We start from the raw sequence: 18,979 nt of genomic DNA on the forward strand, positions 1-18,979 counted from the left end.
GCCACTCTTTATTTCTGATGCTGTGTCCTAGCATTACAATCCCTGTTTGAAAGCCTGAGGGCCTTAGTGGGGCCTTATAAGCACCTCTGGGTGCTGAACTGCCCTGCTTGGTCTGGGAATCACTTGTGCAAAGTGTGTGTCTGTCTTAGCATTTGCTCTCTTGAGTTTCTACTGGAGGGTAACCAGACAGTCCTTTGCCTCAGCAACTGCTGTGTAAGAGGAATTGCTGGAAGTGTTTCTGTGATGCAAGAGAAGACAAACAAATGGAAGGGGGAGGCAGTGAGAAGGAGGGTTGATTGATTAACTGGAGCATCGTAACCATGGGCTACTGAGGGGTGCCACAAGTAAAATTAACTGGAAATAAACACTGACAGTAGCTGCTGCTCATTCCTGTCAGGCAAACCAAATGAAATCCAAGTGTGCAGAAACTACAGGACCTGTTCAGAAAACATTATCTCATTAATAATGTTCCTGAGCTGAGTTGATCAGAGGTATTGCTGACATCTATGACCTTACATTTGAATTTTGAAGGGAAAAAGCCTCTAAGGCACAGTAAACCATTCAACAACCCATTTCTGGGCTATAGGGTCTCTCAGTTTCCCCAGTCAAACAGGCCCACATCCCTGTCCAAACACCAACCATGTCCTCACCACCACAAAGTCAGTTGGATAGGGGAAGGACAAAAAGATCTGCTGTTCGCAATGCTCAGTGCCCTGCTTGTACAGCTCTTTTAACTTCTGCTCAACAGTGCATCTCATTTCTGCTTTTCTGCCTTGAGGTTTTACCAAGGCTCCAGTCTCCTTCCTGTCATTCCTTGATAACAAGGTAATCAACACAGTAAAGATACTGATAGATTAGATAAGAGAGGGTTACAAAAGACACTGACCAGCACAGTTGTTCATGCAGGACTTAAATGTGTTTTGCTATAGGCAGCTTTGTTTTGCTTCCAAGTACAGGGCTCCTGTGATCTTGTACCCTTACAGACTATTTCAGAAGAAGCAAAGTCCTAACAGGCAGCTACTGTCTCCTGCGAGAGGCAAAGGCTCTGGACTCCCCTACAGAGCATTCACAGGAAGCTGGTGCCCACAGAAGCTTCCAAGTGAGCATACAGAGAGGTTTGTGAGGCATTAAAAGGTGATGGCTAAAGAGGGATTAAGTGTTGAGGGAGAAAGTTTGATCTGAGGAGCCCAAGCGTATCAAGAGAAGGAAGGGCGCAAGTTCTAGACATGTGAAAGTTTTGTAATTGGGCTGATGAAACAGCAGATCTGACTTGGTGCCTGTTGCACTGCTGCTGTGGAGTTGGTGAAATCAGACCAGCAGGAGTTTTTTCCTTGAAAAATGCAAAAAAGAACTCAGCAGGAGCCAAGTTCTTTTTCTCCTCCTTGAAAGGATGATTATTCTGCTCTGCAACAATTCACTCTCCTATTCCCAGGGTAATTTTCAAGCTTCCTTCGCTAACATGTCATAGGATTGTACAGAGAAAGACACTCGGGCACTGACAGCAAAATTTCAGTCTCCTCCTTTGCCCTTCAGCTCCTGGCCTCTAACACCACACTGAGATCGAAGGGAAGTCCAGCACCCAGCAAGGACCAAGTGAGGACTGGTGAGGAACAGGGAGCCTGAGAGAGGGAGTTTCAGCATTAACACTGGATTTCCTGGCTGAGACCTGCCTGTGTGTGGTATGCCTTGAGTCCTTTACAGGTAAATCCCCTCTTAGTAAATTATTGCCTTCATTTTTAAAACATATATTTTCAGTAACATATTTAAAGAACAAAAAGCCAAAGCAGAGGGAAAGGAGAAACAGGGACAGATCAGAAGGCAATGATAAAATAACAATTCAGCCTTCTCTAAAGGAGCAACACTTAGGTCATTGGCAAGAAAAGAAACTGGACAGCCTCTTGCTAGCACAATTTGGGATTTTTCCTAGACCACACATACAAGCAAGGAAGGAAATGGGACTTTTAAATTTGTTCTCTAGTATTTCCAACTTCTAAAGAAACAACAAGGCCTGTCTTTATATGAGGCATGTAAAAATAGTGTTTTCACTGTACAGCAAACCAAAATGTCATGTTAGTAGGACAAGCATCATCTCAGAAAGTAAATAGGTGACTACTTCTTATGTAAATACAAAGAATACTTTGACCTCTGGCACTGATGGATGACTCATTGACAGATGCACTGATGTCTCATGTTGGGTTGTTTTTTTGTGAGCAATGGCTCAAGTCTATATTCTTGACTCAAGCAAAATCTCCTAGGGATACATTTCCCAAAGCACTCCAAGGATTTTAGGCTGAGATCCAAAAACACGATTAGGTGTCCAGTTCCCATTGGTTTCAGTTCAATACAGAGAAGATAAATGCCTAGAAGTTATAAGTCAAAAAGATTTGGACTCCTAGCTGTTCCCAGATTGACCATTGGGATGCAGGAGAGGAATCCAAGCGTCCAAGGGTCCAACACACCATCAAGCACAGTCATAAAAATACTGCTAAGTTGATAAGAACATTTCCTTTCTAAGACTTAATTGTTCTTCATTTAATTGTAATTGATTTAAATGATGTGCACATGAGCAACACAATCACATTACGGACCATTACAGCGGCATGTAGGCAGCAGCTCTACTAAAACATATTTAGAGTTGAGAGACACTCAGATTCCAAAGCATGAGTCAAAATGTAAGAGATGACCGGGAGAGCCTCCACATTTTCTGCTTTGCCCACACCATGCTGTCCTATTTAAGAGTCACTAAAAAATACAAAATAATGGATATACTACTGTTCTTAAACCTTTTGCATGCTCCGAATGAGGCCAGTAAGGGTGGCTTCTCCAGTACAGGATCCCACTTCAAGGAAGTAGCACTCAAACTGAAAAGCATTTAACCATATATTTAGCTTCAAACAAGTATTTTCCTGAACTGGAGCCTTAGCATACACAACTGCATGTCCAGTTTGTGAGCATCCAGGGCCTGTGGTGAGACACCAGAGAACCTACAAATGCATGCTAACTCATAGAAGTTCTTGCTCTAAGTTTCTTGTGACAATGATGCAGGGCTTTTCAGCTCAGCCTTTATAAAACTAATGAGAGGAGAAGAGAATGCACTCATGGCTATTAGATCTCCAGTTGAAGCACAGAGGGAAAGACAGCTAGAGAAGCAGTGTGAGGGAAGATGAGAACATGTGGAAGCCATGTGTTCAGCATCAATCTGTTAGCCTGGCCCTATGGCCCTTCCAAGCTAGAAAAACAACATCAAGAAGCAGTGTCAGGAGCATGAAAGGAGAAAAGGGAGGGCAATAGACCAGGTGACAGAGAGGTGACTGTGGAGGAGGAGGAATGGCTGATGGCTTTGGGAAATGGAGGAGGGGGGCAGCAGAGAAGGCCTTTGCCGGAGAAGGAGATGAGTGTGACTTTTATGACCAAAAGAAGCTGTGGTGAAGAGTCCTTCTGACCTGTGACAAAAAGCCTGCTTTGAAGACAGCCTGGGAGACCTGAGCACAGACAGTCCCTCCTGGGAGAGGGCTCTGAGAACCACATAATGGACTGTTTCAGTAAACAGCCCTTTCGACACACTGGTCATCCAAATGCACTTACCCATTAGGGGCTTGACAGAATGAACACACATCTAGTACACCAGCAACGGGGTTATTGACCTCACCAGCCATCCTGGCTCTGTCAGGCCCCTCACATGTATTGTGTGTGGGTACAAATGCATGTCAAAAGCCTTACATATGGTCAGTATATATAGAACGTTTTAGAAGTTCACACTGTTTACTCAAGGACTGGATTAACTTCTGCAGAGCTATTCTGGTCCACCTGTAAATACATGGACTAAAGGGCCTTATGAAAAGCAGTTACTGTGTACTGGCAAGTGACACTTTATAAGCCTGAATACCTCATCTTTGAATAGTGGGGTTTTGGTTTGGTTTTTAAGCACCAAGACCGACAGGATAGTGTTATACAACTACTGGATACCAATTTTTCCCCTAATTCTTTGTTTCCAGTTCAAAGCTGTTTTTCCCCCCAATTCCCAAGGGCTAAAAAGATGTGTGTTAAACTTGCAGCATAAACTGCTGCTGGGAATTACCCTTTTCATGACGCCTTCGCATAGATGAATAGCAAGGTCTGTATGGCCACTGACCAAGGCAATGAGAGGTGGAAAGACTGCAGTGCTCCCACAGGAGCCTCACAGTCTCCATCACAGGCATGCCTACACCTTTCTTAGCTGCTGAGTGTGACACTGATGGCATCCGAAGAGCTGCAACACAAAGGATAGTCATGCATAGCCTGAGGATGGCCTTCAGCTGCACCTGGGGCTGTGCTCCATCATCACAGACAGCAGATTGTGCCTTCAGGTTGCCTCAGGGAACCCCTCGAAGGACAGTCTAGGCTTACTCAAAAGGGTGGCTCAGAATAACTCAGCCTGTAATCAACCATTATCTCTGTTCTGTAAACTCATGACCTTGAGGGAAAGCAGGAGGATTTTGTGGTAAAAGGAAAGAAAAAGCAGGGAGGTGTGGGGATGGGGCCAGAGTGTGTCTGCAGCTGCCGGCCATCAAATCTCAATTCAATCAACACAACTGAGTTCCAGCTCCTGAAAAAGAGAGCTTTTGATGACATATTGACATAGCCTGAACTACAGTGGCCCAAGTGGCAGTGCTATAATTATAAGGATTATATTTAATACTGCACTTGGAAATGAATGTCTGAAACACCAGGGCTCTCTCTCCTTAAAAACTGGCCAACAGATGTCCTAGGAACCATCATGGTGATACACAAAGTTGATAGGAAAGAAGAAACATCAGAACTCAAACCATTATGAAAGGGGATCATGTGGCTGTCAGCTCAGGTCTGCTGGGAGTTGAGCAGCGAGGACGAAAAATGAGTGTGAAAGGAAGGGCAATCGGATTTGCAGGAAAAATGGAAAGTAGCTTTTAAAAGTACAGAATTAACTGGTTTAAGGAAATCAGTCACTTGGTAATTAATACGCTACTTACTTTTGAATTTGATTCCTTTTTGTTGCATGTCATGGACTTGAGCCAGGCTGAGGCCTGCTTGTTGAACAAAGACCAAAGCCTGCAAATAGTTCTAGACTTGCTTAATTCCTCACATCTTGATTTCAGTGTGATTACCCATGTGTGCACAATTAAGCACATGCATAACTGTTTCCGGGAACTGGGCCATAGAGGTAAGCAGCTCCATGCTGAAGACCAAGTGTATCTAGTTTGGAAGGATGATAAACCAAAAGCTTTTAGAGAAGCAGAGAGAATGCATTTCTTTGGAAAACAAAATAATTAGCTATAAATTAGCACAATGGACAGGAATAGAGAGCCTGATCCTGCATTAGGCTGATGAATCCACAGTGCCATGTGCACAGTAATTCCCATAGGCGGTTTCAGGAGGGGCCAGTCTGATCAGAATAAAGACTCAGAAGCTCAGATATTGAGCTACCACAGCAATGAGGAAAAAGGGGGGAAAGGGCAAAAGGGAGGAAAGAAAGGGAAGAAAGGAGAGGGGAAAAAGGGGAAAAGAAAAAGGGAAGGGAAGGGGAAAAGGAAGAAGGGGAAGGGAAAGAAAGGAAGGGAAAGGGTAAGATATTGGAGTGTCTTTAGATGGTTTCTAAAGCAACAGAACCCTAAATAAATGGTCTGATTTTCCAAAGTGAAAAACATAAACTGAACAGCCCATGCAGCATTTTCGCCAACTGTCACTGGGGTGGCATTTCAGAAATCTGGTGGAATGACTCATCCCAAAACAACAACTGTTGCCAAGAAGGTCTTTCCTCCAGGTCTACTTATTTGAATGAGCGAGCTGTGAAAACAAACAGAAACATCAGAGACAACTCCTTGTCTTGGGGTTCAATTCTGAAGCTTCCTGTGAAGCCATCTACTGTCCAAGGTGCCTCCCTAACACACTGAATGGGGATCCAGGTGATCCTCTGGGCCAAGCAAAGCATCAGCCCTGCTGGAGCAAACCCCTCGTTCATTTAAATAAGTTCCTGCCTCAGCATCAAGGCACAGCCTCTCACACCACGCATATGTGCAGGATGCATCCTCCTGAGCCCTTCTGCCCTCCCCGTTAGGGATCTCACACTGCGGCAAACCTTACCAGGGGAAGCATGACCATGCCAACAGGTAACACAGTTCTCAAGTGGTTTGAGACAGAGCCTTAAATTCAGCAGGGGAGGACCTGACCCAAGGAGTGCACTGTCATGCAGTAATTAGACACAGCCCTGCCAGCACCAGTAAGCATCCTTCTTTGGCTAGTACAAAATACAAGTTTCAAACACGCACTCTGAAGCATGGTTGTTTTCCTGAATAATTTATGTCCCCGAGTCCTCTGAAAATGAGCAGCATACACACTTCAGCACTGCTACAGCTACTCAGTGCAGACAGCACACATTATGTTCAGCGCGCTCATTGCTTAAACACTGTTGCCATGACTATAAGAAAGTGATTATACTATTGTTTACAAGAGCCTCTCCTAAGTCATTACCACGGTAGCCAGAGTTTTGCCTCCAGTCACAGTTTTGGGGAAGAAAAAAAGGAATCTCACAGGTGTAATTAACTTTGCAGTCAGGATAATTCCATTGAAATCCTTTGAAAACCGAATCCATTGCACGTTGAGGAGTGAAAATACGTAAGAATCAAAAGTGTCTCAGGACTTTTGACTCTCTTTTTCTGACTGCTTCAGTGGTGAATTCCACAGAGAAGAAAAGCCCTGCTAACTAAATAACTGCTGTAACTCATTTTCAAGGACGAAATAATTTACAGGGCAAGCACCAATGTAGGAGTTCAACTGTGATGAGTAACTCTGTAAAAACAAACCACTTGGTACACAATGTAAGGGAAAAAGACTAAAAATCTGACTTAGAAGAGACATTTGGGATTATGAAATACAGCTTTTCAGTGTCATGGAATGAAATCAATACCTAGGGCACTTGGTTCTGAATCCTTGAGTGCATATGTCCAGTACATGACCCCTTTATCTCAATAATCTGTTGATGATCAATAGTTTCCAAAACTAAGAAGTAACTCTGTAGCTGTCGGAAAGTCATCCTCACATTTCCTATGGACAGTAACAGGCCACAGAACACAAAGCAAAGAGATGATTAATAGAGTGCTGGACTAGGAGTCAGGAAATCTGGGCTCCGTTCCCAGCTCTGCCACTGACCTGCTGTTTGACCTTGGGCAAGACACTTGACCTTTCTGCGCTTCTGTTCCTCCTTCCATTCTTTGTCTATCTTGTCTCTTGAGGCCCTAAGGTATGTGGGGAAGGGCACAGTCCTCACTGGGTGTTTGTGTAACACCTACTCCAGGGAGGTGCCTGCAGAGCTCTGTAATAAAGCCAGGGTACCACAGGGATGACTCTTGCACAATAGCATGTTTTGTCTCAAAACAGAATAGCCAGGATGAACCTTCCTGGGGTTTCATCTGTTAGCCCAGGAACTTTGCAGGTCTTTCAGCCAGCTGTAGCCTCAGGCAGCAGGTAAATGGGTTTGCAAGACCAGCTTCCTCACTGCGTCAGAAGCACTTTCACACCCGTTTTTAATCAGTACTAATATCTCTGCACCTTGATTCATCTGGGTTTGCAAGTGCAGCACAATTGTAACTGAGTGACACAGATAAGAATAGCTACAGGAGCCATTTCTGAACAAAAGGAATTTCTTCAGGGAACTGCCAGCACCTGTATGTGAAGCCATGGGCATGAGCTATTTTCAAATTAATCCCAAAATGAATTGCAATTTTTCAGTGAGTGGAATTCTGTGTAAGGTATTCCATTAAGAAGTATTTCTGAGTCTTTCTCCCACCTTCAGCCATACACATGAACATTCCTCCATTGCTACCAGATGGGAGGCAACACATGCAGGACAAGGTGGTTCCCACCTGCTAGTGCTGCGGTGCAGCTGCAGCCTCGATGGAGTGCAGATGACTTCTTAAGTGTATGCTTTCAGTTCCAGTCCCACTTTGCTGGAGCATCAAGAACATGAAGTGTTTGGACACAGCCAACTTAATTGAGAGGCTAATTTGAGTACAAACTGATGCAGAATCAACAGCAAGTAAAGCAAGAAAATATGAATTATACATTTATGATTAGAATGAAAAGTTGGGAAATGCTTTTTTCTCTTAAAAGGAAGAGGCACTGCCGTACCTTGCACTTTTACTGTGAATCTTGGCAACATGGTGCCGTAAAAAACCCAGCTCTGGGAGTAATTTGATTAGATGAAAGACTCATTTGGGTTTGTATTTCCAGTACTCATGACTGTGGGTCAAAGGCTGAAAAGGTGATTTGAGTGCACCTCTAAGGCCCAAGACACAGAAATCAAATAAGAAGAATCCATCAACTTGTAAACATTGCCTGTGGCTTTGCCAAAGCAAACATTCAAATCTCCTGTCTTAGGCTCCATCAATAATGCATTTGGTTTCTAAGTCATCAAACCATCAGATCTCAATGCACTTACAAAGGTGATAAATAGTAGAGGAAACTTAGGTCTATGGAAGTGAAATAACAGGAGTAATCTGTTGAATTGATCCTAGAGACAAGAGCAGAAACACTGAGGGTTTAGCACCCTCACCTAAGAACTGCTGCTTGAGAGTTGAAGGTATTTTCTGTTATGTATTGGTGTTGGCACTTTAGTACAATTATGGATCGATTACCTGCATCTAATAATACTCTGGAAGAACTTGACAAGGCATGAAAAATTCACAATTTGGCTCTCAAGTGGCTATAGGAAGCTTTTCATGGGAAATCTGGGACATAAATAGTTTATGCTTTCATCTAAAAAAATAAATAAATCTGTCTCTTAATACTGTTAAGTTGGCACCAGCTCCTTTTTTGCAGCCAAGACCACTGCCTCTTTTACTGCTCAAAGCTGTTCCAAACTGTAGCAGTGTGATATGAGTAAGGTTTACAGCCACTGATTCAGATTTGTGGAAAACAGCCCTGTCGCGAATCCCACCAGCTTCATTCTGCTGCTGCTGGGATTACTATCCCTGGGAACACTCATATGCAGACACCATGAAGAGGCCAAAGATAAAAGACCTTGTTCCTCTTCAAGCAGCCAGGTGGCTAAAGTTTCTCTGTACACCATGTAACTGATTTTGTGCCCTCTAAAGTGTTGCATAGTGGTTTCTTTAATTACCTTCCTGTGATGGTGTTTGGTCACTGTCATGTAGAGCTTGGCCTTCAGCAGAGACCAGGGTCCCATGTGCTGGGCAGTGAGATGATGTCACCTGAATAGCTCAAGCGTAGAAGAGAAACAGTGGCACAACAGGAGACATGCACCAGGTCACAGAGAAGCTTGCTGGCAGGGCTGGCACCTCTGTGCCAATGCTTTGTCAGCAGGAGCAGCTTGTCAGCTTCCAGCTCCTCCTAGACCACATAGGTGCAATATAAATGGATCAATGCAGATACTACCCTTCCCAAAGTTGTCAAAGGGACAGGACAGAGCCCTTCTTCTCCAGTAATGAGCCATGGGTGAAGTTTGGGTTTTATGAGCCAACAGATTTGATAAGAAAAGCAGAACACAGACTCTGAAGATGGTATCTTGGTAGACAGGACCGTTGACAGCAGTTAGGAAGAGGCATGTTATGCGTTTCTTTATCTGCTGACTAACCTAGCTGCTGGGTTTTTTTGGTCACTGCAAGTTAACCAAACCTCACATACACCTTCTGCAGGCATCGTTCTTTGCAAGGGGAGAAGTAATGACAGTGAAGTAAAAGTTTCAGCAGAGCAGCCTCTCTGACTCAGGTGTACCTTTCTAAGGTTCAGATTTCCCCACAGAGTGCCTAGCAGTTTACTGGAGTCACGCTTCTCAGCACAGAAGGAACAGAAGCTGTGCATCACTCTCCTTTGTTGTGGTGCTACAAATCAGGAACTCAATCTGAGTACTGGAGGGGATGCAAGGGCTCTATCAGAGGACCTGCTGCAATAGTCACAGAAGTTAAGGAGCCCATGGGTTAGCCTTGGAGAGTATGTCAAGTCTTGGCAGACAAACCGTTGATCTGGCTGCTACCTACAGAAACTTTGGTGGTGGAAACAGTGTTAAACAGTTTCAGAATGCAGGAGACTTTCATTAAGTGTATTCAAAGCTTGAAAGGCTTCAAAGGAGGCAAGTAACTTGATTGGAGAGCTAGGACTGAAAAGGCTCCTATGCAGGCATACATTTACAAATTAACTTGTTGAACTTTTCATTAGAAATAGCTTTTATGCAGCTTCCAGGGGTCTTCTTGAGTTTGGCTCAGAAAACACCTCACGGTCAAGGGGAGCAAAGGTTTTAAATGGTGCCTATCTCCACCCTAACCAAATGGCACCCAGCAGGCCAAAGGGCCCATAACAGCAGCTCAAAGTTTTATACCCACATAGGCAATGTAAGTTACTCATTTTGCCTGACTTGGTTACATGCACTGAATTTATCAGAACCCAGCTTTGCTCCTGCAGAGGTGCAAGGGGCAGACAGTGGTCCTTCACCTCAGAAACAGAACATTTCATTGCCCTAGCACCAAACTTTGTTAGTCAAAAGATCCCACCCCTGCTTTGCAGAATCCACCTCTGCTCACCACACCATAATGTCACTTCAACCCATAGCTGCTCACCTTATACTGCTTCCTTCAGAGCACTTCCAAAAGTTATGTATGTCCAGAACCAAAAAACACAGCTATTTCTGCAGGGAACCCTGGCAGCCAACTAACAAACAAAGAGCTTGGGAGATGGGGAAAGTCTAAACTTGGGCCAAAGATACCAGAGCACAATTCTTCCTTTTAAAATACTTGAGGATCATTAATGTTAGCACAGGGGAGGCCAAACCTCAGCAAGCACAGTGTGCATCATAAAAAAAGTTATTAGGAAACAAAGTCAGGGCTTCCATGATCATGAAAGGATCTCTGCATAACATAACTGCCTAAATTGAGGTTCACAAGCCAAACTTGGCTCCTGGCACCACTTAGGCAGCCCTGTCTTCCACAGAGGTCCTCAGGGAAGTGGGACAAACCCATTGACTCTTCCAGATCTACTCTGCCATTGATGAGAATTTAGGGGAGTAAGGGGAATTAACCCATTACCATCTTCCTTGGCTATATTGTCTTTATGGGACTGTCTTCCCTTCTCTCTTTCACCTGCTTGCAGACTACATCTGGGGAGCAGGCTGCTTTCACAGTCACTCTTATGAGTACTGAAAATGTTAATATATTTAATTAATATTTTAAACTAATCCTTATAACAATAAATTCAGCACTGATTTGAGGGGTGTGAAAGTAGAACATGTCACCTGTGACTGATGACAAACATCACTTAACACACTCAGAGCTACTGGTGGGATGGCTGCAAGGAAAGAACATGACCAGAATAATATAACAATGCCCACGAAACAGGGTCCACAACTTGCACAGAGCAAAACAAACAGTGCTCAGCCTGTGTCAGAAGAATGAAGGAATGAATTGGCTGCTGGAGATTTGAAACTGCAGTGCAAGAACTTTGGTATTACCAATTCAGAGCTTAAGCCACTGAGGAATGCCCTCCAAAGCTAACTGTTTATATGTAACATAAATAATATAAACAGCTAAGTGCTGGAGGACATATACATACATAGAGATGTATGTATAAAAGAAAGACAGAATATTTTATCTGCTCCACTCTGCACCATGAAAAGTAACACCACCATATAAATAAACAAATGTCAGCTCTTGGGAAATGCAGGGAGGCAGAAAGTACTAAAGCTTTCCTAGTCATGTCCTGGAGAATAAATTTCTCCTTCACATGTACCCACATCCATTGGTCCTAAAAAATCTGGTCTCTATTCTCCGATTAGAACATGCTGCTGCCAAAGATGCCTTCTCTAAAATCAAAGTAATGCTGCCAAATTAAGTCTAAACCAAGCCCCACTGAAAACTCTCTCTTCTGTCGGTTTTAAACTGTCCACTGAGAGAAGATAATTATCAACTAATAGTATCAACAACTAGATAATCACTTCAAGCTCTTTGATATGTTCAAGTGAACATTGTTTCAAATCTTATCGAGTGTCAAATATTTACTCTTGAGTACAACTGTGTACATGACCCATCCAATGCCACTAAATATGACAGGCACACATGTAACAAGAGCAGCAGGACCTGCAGAGCTAAAGAAACAACCCAGCTATTTTCAGGAGAGGAAGCGCGGGGATAATCTTGGTTTTGCAGACAGTGTCCTGATAGCCAGAACTCCCCAAAGAGTTATGGCCTGACTTTGTACCGTTGATCTGAGTGAGCTTTTTTAACTGGTGGACCCACAGCAAGACAGGTGGAGCTTTGCAATCCCCCCACGGAGTCAGAGATGTGTGTCCAACCTCACACGCTCAGTGTGAGACCACAAACACTCCTCTTGTGCTTCCCCGTGCCAGAGCTGCACTTGCCATAACTGAAGCTTAGAGGTGCACCTTGTTCCAGGACCCTGCACACCCCAGATCTGCTGTCTGTTGTACAGAAAAGCCTAGAATTAGAGGAACAGTGCATATAAAGCTTCTACTGGATTTCCTCTTGGGAAACACCCCATAGGGGATGAATTCTGCTTAAGATGGTTCTCTTCTCCATCTATTTATAACACACAGGACAACAGGCTCAGTCTGCCTTGTCCTTCCTCTTGTACAAGCACCCATGGAATAGCTGGTAGAGCAAACTTCTCCTTCAGCTATTGCTGGAGCAAAACCAAGACCTGGCAATTTCCTGGCCCATCCCTGCCCTCTGCATTTCCAAGTACAGGAGCACAGTGCTGCACTACCTGGGGTATGACCCTCGGTCACTTGAACTCACCCCAGACACTGCGGTTTGCTTTTGCTTTTCAGTATTCACAACAATATTCTAAGGAGCTCTTGGTGATGGGAACATGTGCCTCTGTGACACAGAGACATGACTTTGAACCCATGCTTTTCTCTGCTCCTTAATTAGGCAGTCCTACAAGAGCAGCAAATGAGGAATGGCTGTGTCAAGCACAGAGTGGGAGGATCAGTGATGTGCAGTGATACCATTGCAACAATACTGCTTCATGAGCCAGCATTTCTTCAGTGACAAAACATAGTTCAGGGCCCCAAACGTCATGCTCAGTGAAGTCACGTACCTTGTCAGCAGGATTACTGAACACCAGCATGTAAAGCTGGGAGAGACTTTGTCAGACCTTTCCCTTGTCAAAGGCATGCATTGTGTGGAGTTATCTGAGAGGTAACACATCTTGCAATGAGGGGTGAGGGTCCTACACAGTACTGTCCAGCAGAGAGCTGGGCAACAATCACAAGTGGTGTGCCAGAAACAAGGACACCTTTTCCGCATTTTGAAGGCAAAAATTTTCCAGCATTTCCTTTGGAGTTGTTTCATTTAGCACTATCAAACGGCTGCCTCCAGCTATCTCATGACAATAGTAACAACTAGTAAAACAAGTGAAATAAAAACCAAACCCAAAACAAAATAAAACACATTGGCCTGTTCCCTGACTTCAGAAAGTGGATTTTTGCTGGGCCATACATTATTAGGCAAAAGGCCTTTTTCTCCCCACATGACAAGTGCAAAGCATTTCATCAATAACACACTGGAAAAATAAGATAATGGCTTTCTTGATTGTGGCAAGGAACGTGGGGAGATTTAATCTGAGCACTGAGTCAGGTCGAATCGCCTGAACTCCCTTCGGACACAATGTTATCGCGTTCACGCTTACATCATCACCCTCACGAATGATGCTGAGCAACGCAGCCCCCAACGTTGATCCACGCACTGCAGCGAGCTCCCGGGGAAGGAGGCAGAAACAACCACAAAGGTCCCGGTTTAGCATATGTCAGGCACTGAGAAGGATAAGTTTGATGTCTGGAGCGGAGGGAGAGATCTATTTTCGGCCATTCCAATAGCAGGCACGGGCCTATCAGGACTCAGTCACTCTTAATATTTCACATGTGTGCCGAGAATTAGGGGTTGGAAGGCAGCACTGTGCAGCACACGCCTTCAAATGCGAGGTACAAGGGCTGCTCGTAACAAAGTAACAGGAGACAACGCTTCACCTCCTTGACATGTTCAGAGCGATTTCCAGTTGAACAAGGTCCAATCTGCCATTTACAACGCGGCGGTGCCTGGAAAACTCGTGTAATGCTGCTCGGTGGAACACACGCGGTGATAACAACAACTCTGCCCTTTCTGGAGATGTTGGTGCTCAGGGGGACATCACTGCAACCACCGGCTGGACACAGCCGAACATTGGCTCTTGCTTCTCAGCGCTGCCCATCTGCCTCATGCATATAAACCAGCCAAGGCTGAGGGATGCGGCAACAAACTGCTGCCTACAGTGGAAATCGCTGTCTGAAGCTGCTACTGGATAGGATAATATGGGGCGGGAGGGGGCAAATCTTAGCATGAATGAAGCCTCAGTGCTACTTCTCATCCCTGCTTGGGGATGCACTCTGAGCTCACTGCCAGTGCCCCTCCTCGGGGACGCCTGCTGTCACCACCTCGTAGGGTGATGACAGGGGCACACAACACGTTTTTAGAACCACAAACTGCTCCAAAGACAAAAACGCAAGCCCAGAAGTCCCAGAATGGCTTTGAGGGAAGACACATCCCTCAGGTGCCCTGCTCCGGGCTGCACAGACCTGCCCTCCGCTCCTCACACCCTCCATGCCACAGCGGGGCCCACCGCCTCGCAGGGACCGACACCGGGGGCACGAAGCACACACGGACACCCCTCCAGGACCGCCCTCGGGTGGGGACAGGTCTCGGGGCCGGCCCCACCTTCGGGCCTCACCCGAGGGCCGGGTGCCCTGAGGGGATCCCGGGGCCGGGGTGGAGGGGGGGGTGCTTCTCGCTGCCTCCACGCGTGCAGCCCCTCCCCGCGGGCAGGGGGCGCTGTGACTCACCGCCAGGAGTGCCGAGGCGCGCTGCTCCCCCGCCGGCTGCTCGCCGTTGATGCCGCCGTTGCTGAGGAGGTGCTGGTGGTAGTCCGGCGGCGCGGCGCCGGTGCCCGGTGCGGTGCCCGGTCCTGCGGCCGGTCCTGCGGCGGCGGCGGGCGCCTTGTGGTGCTTGCCGGCCTTGCGGGCGCCCTGCCCCTGCTGCACGAGGTGGAGGAGCTGCAAGGTGCTCTCCCGCTCGCGGTCGGAGCTCTCGGCGCGGCCCCGCTCGTAGCGCCCCTCGCAGCTGAGGTGGTGCTGGCGGCACACGGCGATGCGGGCCCGCAGCCGCTCCACGATGGCGCTGTGCACACGGGGCGCCGCCGGGCCCCCCCCCAGCAGCCCGGCCCCCAGCCCCGCGGCCTGGGGGGGAGCCGTGTCGCCCATCGCTGCCTGCCGGTCCTGGCCCTCCGGATGGGTCGGTGCTCACTGCCGCATGGAGATAGGCGGAGGAGGGGGGGGAGAGGCGGGGGCAGCGGCGGGAGCCCGAGCCGGGGGCTGGCGGCGGGGCGGAGGGCGGTCAGCCCCGCGCCCCCGGCCCACCCCGACCCGGCCCCCGGGCGGTGACGGCCCCGCGGGGGGCTGACAGATCGGGGAGAGCGGGAGGACGGGACGGAGGGGGGATCGCTAGGGTCGGGCCAGCATCGGCCAGGCAGGGGACAGGGGGTCGGGGTACGCCCGGGGAGGGGGATACGGGGGGGATCCGCCGGGGGAAGGGGGGCGGAAAAAAGATAAAGCGAGCCGCTGCCTCCGAAATGAATCCGTGTGCGAAGGAGATCTCCCTCGGGAATGAGTGAGACTTGGCAGGTTTATTGGGTTTATTTCATTTCGGGGGAGCGGGGGGCTTATTCCTTGAAGTGGAAATTTAAGGCATGGCCGTGCTCGGCGGCACGGAGAACCCCCGGCGGCCCGAAAATCCCGATTTGGTGGAGTGGGGGTTGTTGGTGGGTTGGTTTTCTCTATTTATTTCTTTTTCCTAAAGTCTTTAGTAAATATGCAAATCAAGAGCCCGGGAAGGAGGTGGCGGCGGCTCGGGTTAGTTTAGTCTTTGTGCTTTCTCGTTTCTCTCGCCCGCTCTTTGCTGGCCGCTCTTCGGTTTATCACCGTGTCCAACTGTCTGCCGCTAAATTGTAGTTCCTCTAAAAATACGAGAGACGGATCCCCCGGTCCGGAACAATGTCAGTCAGTGGACGTCCAGACCACGCTTCGCCTGCAGTTAATCCAGCCACTGGATAAAATCCGTACTGCTTTCAGCGCTTATTTCCCCCCTTAGTAATAAAAGCAGCAAGCTACGAACCCAGGCAAAGAACTCCTCTCACGTACTTTCCCTTATACTCCCAGATATTGAATAGTTTCAAGTACAGTTTCAAGAAAGGGGGGGAAAAACAAGCTAAAAAGCCAGCCCCTCTTCAGACCGTAATTACAAACGCAGAGTTGCACTTACAAACTTCCAGCACTTTGCACCCAGAACCGTCCGGCCACTTTTCCTTTGTGTTTTTGTACGTTCCATCCCCGACCCGCTGGGGCGGCTGTTCCGCGGTGCGCTATCGGCGCTGCCTCCGCTGCCGCTGCCGCCTGCCCGGGCTGCCCCTCGGCGCGGTGCGGAGCGGGTCCGCGGTGCGCGGAGGCGGGGGGCGGGTGTCGCCGGGGCGAGGCGCGGAGCCTCCCAGCGGCCGCGGAGGGGAGTCGGGCCGCTGCCGCCGCCGCTCCCCGGGAGGTATTTGCATGGGAGGAAGCCAAGGAAATCCCCTTTCCCCTCCTCGCTCTGTACCTGGGTGCGCTGAGCCGCCGCCGCGGAGCGCAGCCTCCCGCTCTCCCTCCTGGCGGTGAGACCTTCGAGAGGGCGAGTGCGAAGGAACAAGCCCTCGGATCAGTCTCGGCGCTGCGCTCCCCGACCGGCTGGATTCCTCTGGAACAGGCGGTACAAAAACAAGCGGTGCCTCCCCGGGCGCTCGCACGCACGGGACGGCCCCGAGAAGCGGCAGCTGCGGACAGCGGGTCCGGAGCTGCTCCCGCACAGCCCCGGCCGTGCGCTTGTCCTGAACGAGCCCCCCCGGGCAGAGGAGGGGTGGCCGCTGCTGCGAGACCGGGCCCCCGAAACTGGCCTTGCTGCGACGGGCGGCCGGCGGGGTGCTGAAGGTGAGCTGCGAGAGAGGCGGCAGGAATAGCTGGGAGCTGGTCGCCTGTGTAAAGCAAGATGCTGTCGTGCTGCCGTGGCTGTATCTCCCGAATTCCCTAACACCTACCTGGGAAGAAAAATACCCCCCCCCCCAGCATGCAGAGACACAGCCCCGATGGAAAGCCTTTCAGGAGTTAGAGTCCAGAAAATAAAGGTGCATCATCTAGTTTAGTGCTGCTGTGGGGCCAGGCAGAAAAACACGAATTTCACCACATCATACCAGGAGCATTAAGTTGTGGGTGAGGAGGAACTAGTGATAACCCTCTCAGGTGGTTTTATCCCTTTTCAAGGTCATGCACATAAATACTTTGAATGCCAGTGATGAAATAATACATTCCTGGAGATTGCCCCCAAAATACATAGAAGATCTGCAGCACTGGATATATAGGAAGTGTAAAAGCCCTTCCATGACCCCCATCTCTTCCATGCTGGAACAAACATCCATGTGGGTCTCCAGGATCTGGCTCTGTGGGCACCAGCCAGAGCCTCCAGCACATTCAGATTTACCCCAGCAAAGACTTGGATTCTTCTCTGTGGGACGAGGTGTGGGGAAGCCAGGTTTGTGGATGTGCTACCTTCAGAGGAAAGGAAAGGGGAATTTTTTGGCCAACCTTGAGCAACTGAGGAAGAGACAGTTATTATTTGATAGACAACAGCGCTGTGCATCTGTTGAGAACAATGGGCTGGCACAGATGGAAAATAAAATGAAATTTTAATGTTTGTAAAATAATGGGCAATGTTACCTTTGCTTCAGGCCTCACTAGGGCTTTTATTTGCTCTTTACAGCTCCGATGTCAGTGCTGTGTTTAGGAGGGTCAGTCACAGAGTACACATGTAACAGTAACACACGTGTCTCAGGGAGAAGAAGGAAAGGTGTTTCGATCAAAATCTGAGCTGGGGTCTTCAGTGTGGCTGTTTCAATACTAAACCAGTGGTGCTGCCCCACAAGGTACCAGGGGACCTGTGGGAGTTCTCCCTTTCTGACATGAATTTAGAGAGCTCAGAGAATGATCTTTCAAAACGAAGATGTTTGTATTTTAACTCCAGAGGTTTAGGATGCACTTTTTGCCAAGCAGCATCTCATTTGCCGTGTGGTTTGATACGGCCCTTTCAGGCGAGAGGCAGCTGGTTGCAGGGCAGCGCTGCAAGTCCCGGCGGTGGCTCAATACACAGCAAATGCTGCCCCTGGTGTTCCCGAGGAGGAAATGCCCCGCTCCTCAGGTTTGTCCAGGTGAATGTCGCCAGCCCTGGACATCCTGGACACCCTGGTCACGTTGGGATTGGCTTGTCAGTTTTCCTAAACGCAAACAGTTCTTAACATTATTGTAACAATACTCGCAATTCACATCGTAGGCTTTCTAATACACGTGATAAAACATTAATGTAACAGGTCCTGAATAATTAATTTTTCCTTCACTGATTTGTGACCACTTACATGACATTGCACCCTCACACAAGCTGTCATGCTTGAGCATTTTTCCGGTGTGAATCCCCTATTGCTGTGGAAGATCTGAGTTCCCCTCATCAGCAGTCCTTTCCAGAGCAGCAACACACTTGTGCTGGGTTCACAGCCAGGAATTCTCACCATAGACATCCCATTGTGCTAGTAACTTCCTCAAAATGGAACAAAGAGACTGTGATGAACCAGTGTTGCTTAAAAACTTGAGTACGTGCTCCAACCGAGACACGCGTCATCTGTGTTTAAAATCGCTTCCAAGTTATACCAGTTCCACCAGAATGGCACATAATTAATCAATCCTATGGAGGACTTTGGAAACTGGACCTTTACAGTTTCAGCCACATCCATTATTTGCCTTTCAGCACAGGCTCTTGGCCATTTCAAGCAACTGCAGTTACATGTACGTGTATTTCCTGGGGTATTCCAAGCCAGGCAGGCTCACGTGCCAGCAGCT

The 18,979-nt window shown here is 47.8% G+C and overlaps 1 protein-coding gene across 1 annotated transcript in view; it reads right to left on the minus strand.

Moving 5' to 3' along the window:
* Window positions 1–15,274, minus strand: part of MAML2 (mastermind like transcriptional coactivator 2) — a 212,002-nt gene extending 196,728 nt beyond the window's left edge. The window contains exon 1 of the mRNA XM_034060133.1: window positions 14,858–15,274. Coding sequence (XP_033916024.1) covers window positions 14,858–15,274 — 417 coding nt within the window. The remainder of the gene's footprint in view (window positions 1–14,857) is intronic.
* Between the last annotated feature and the right edge of the window lie 3,705 nt (window positions 15,275–18,979).

The sequence above is a fragment of the Melopsittacus undulatus genome, chromosome 2 (genome assembly GCF_012275295.1).
Source record: "Melopsittacus undulatus isolate bMelUnd1 chromosome 2, bMelUnd1.mat.Z, whole genome shotgun sequence".
Lineage (NCBI taxonomy): Eukaryota > Metazoa > Chordata > Aves > Psittaciformes > Psittaculidae > Melopsittacus > Melopsittacus undulatus.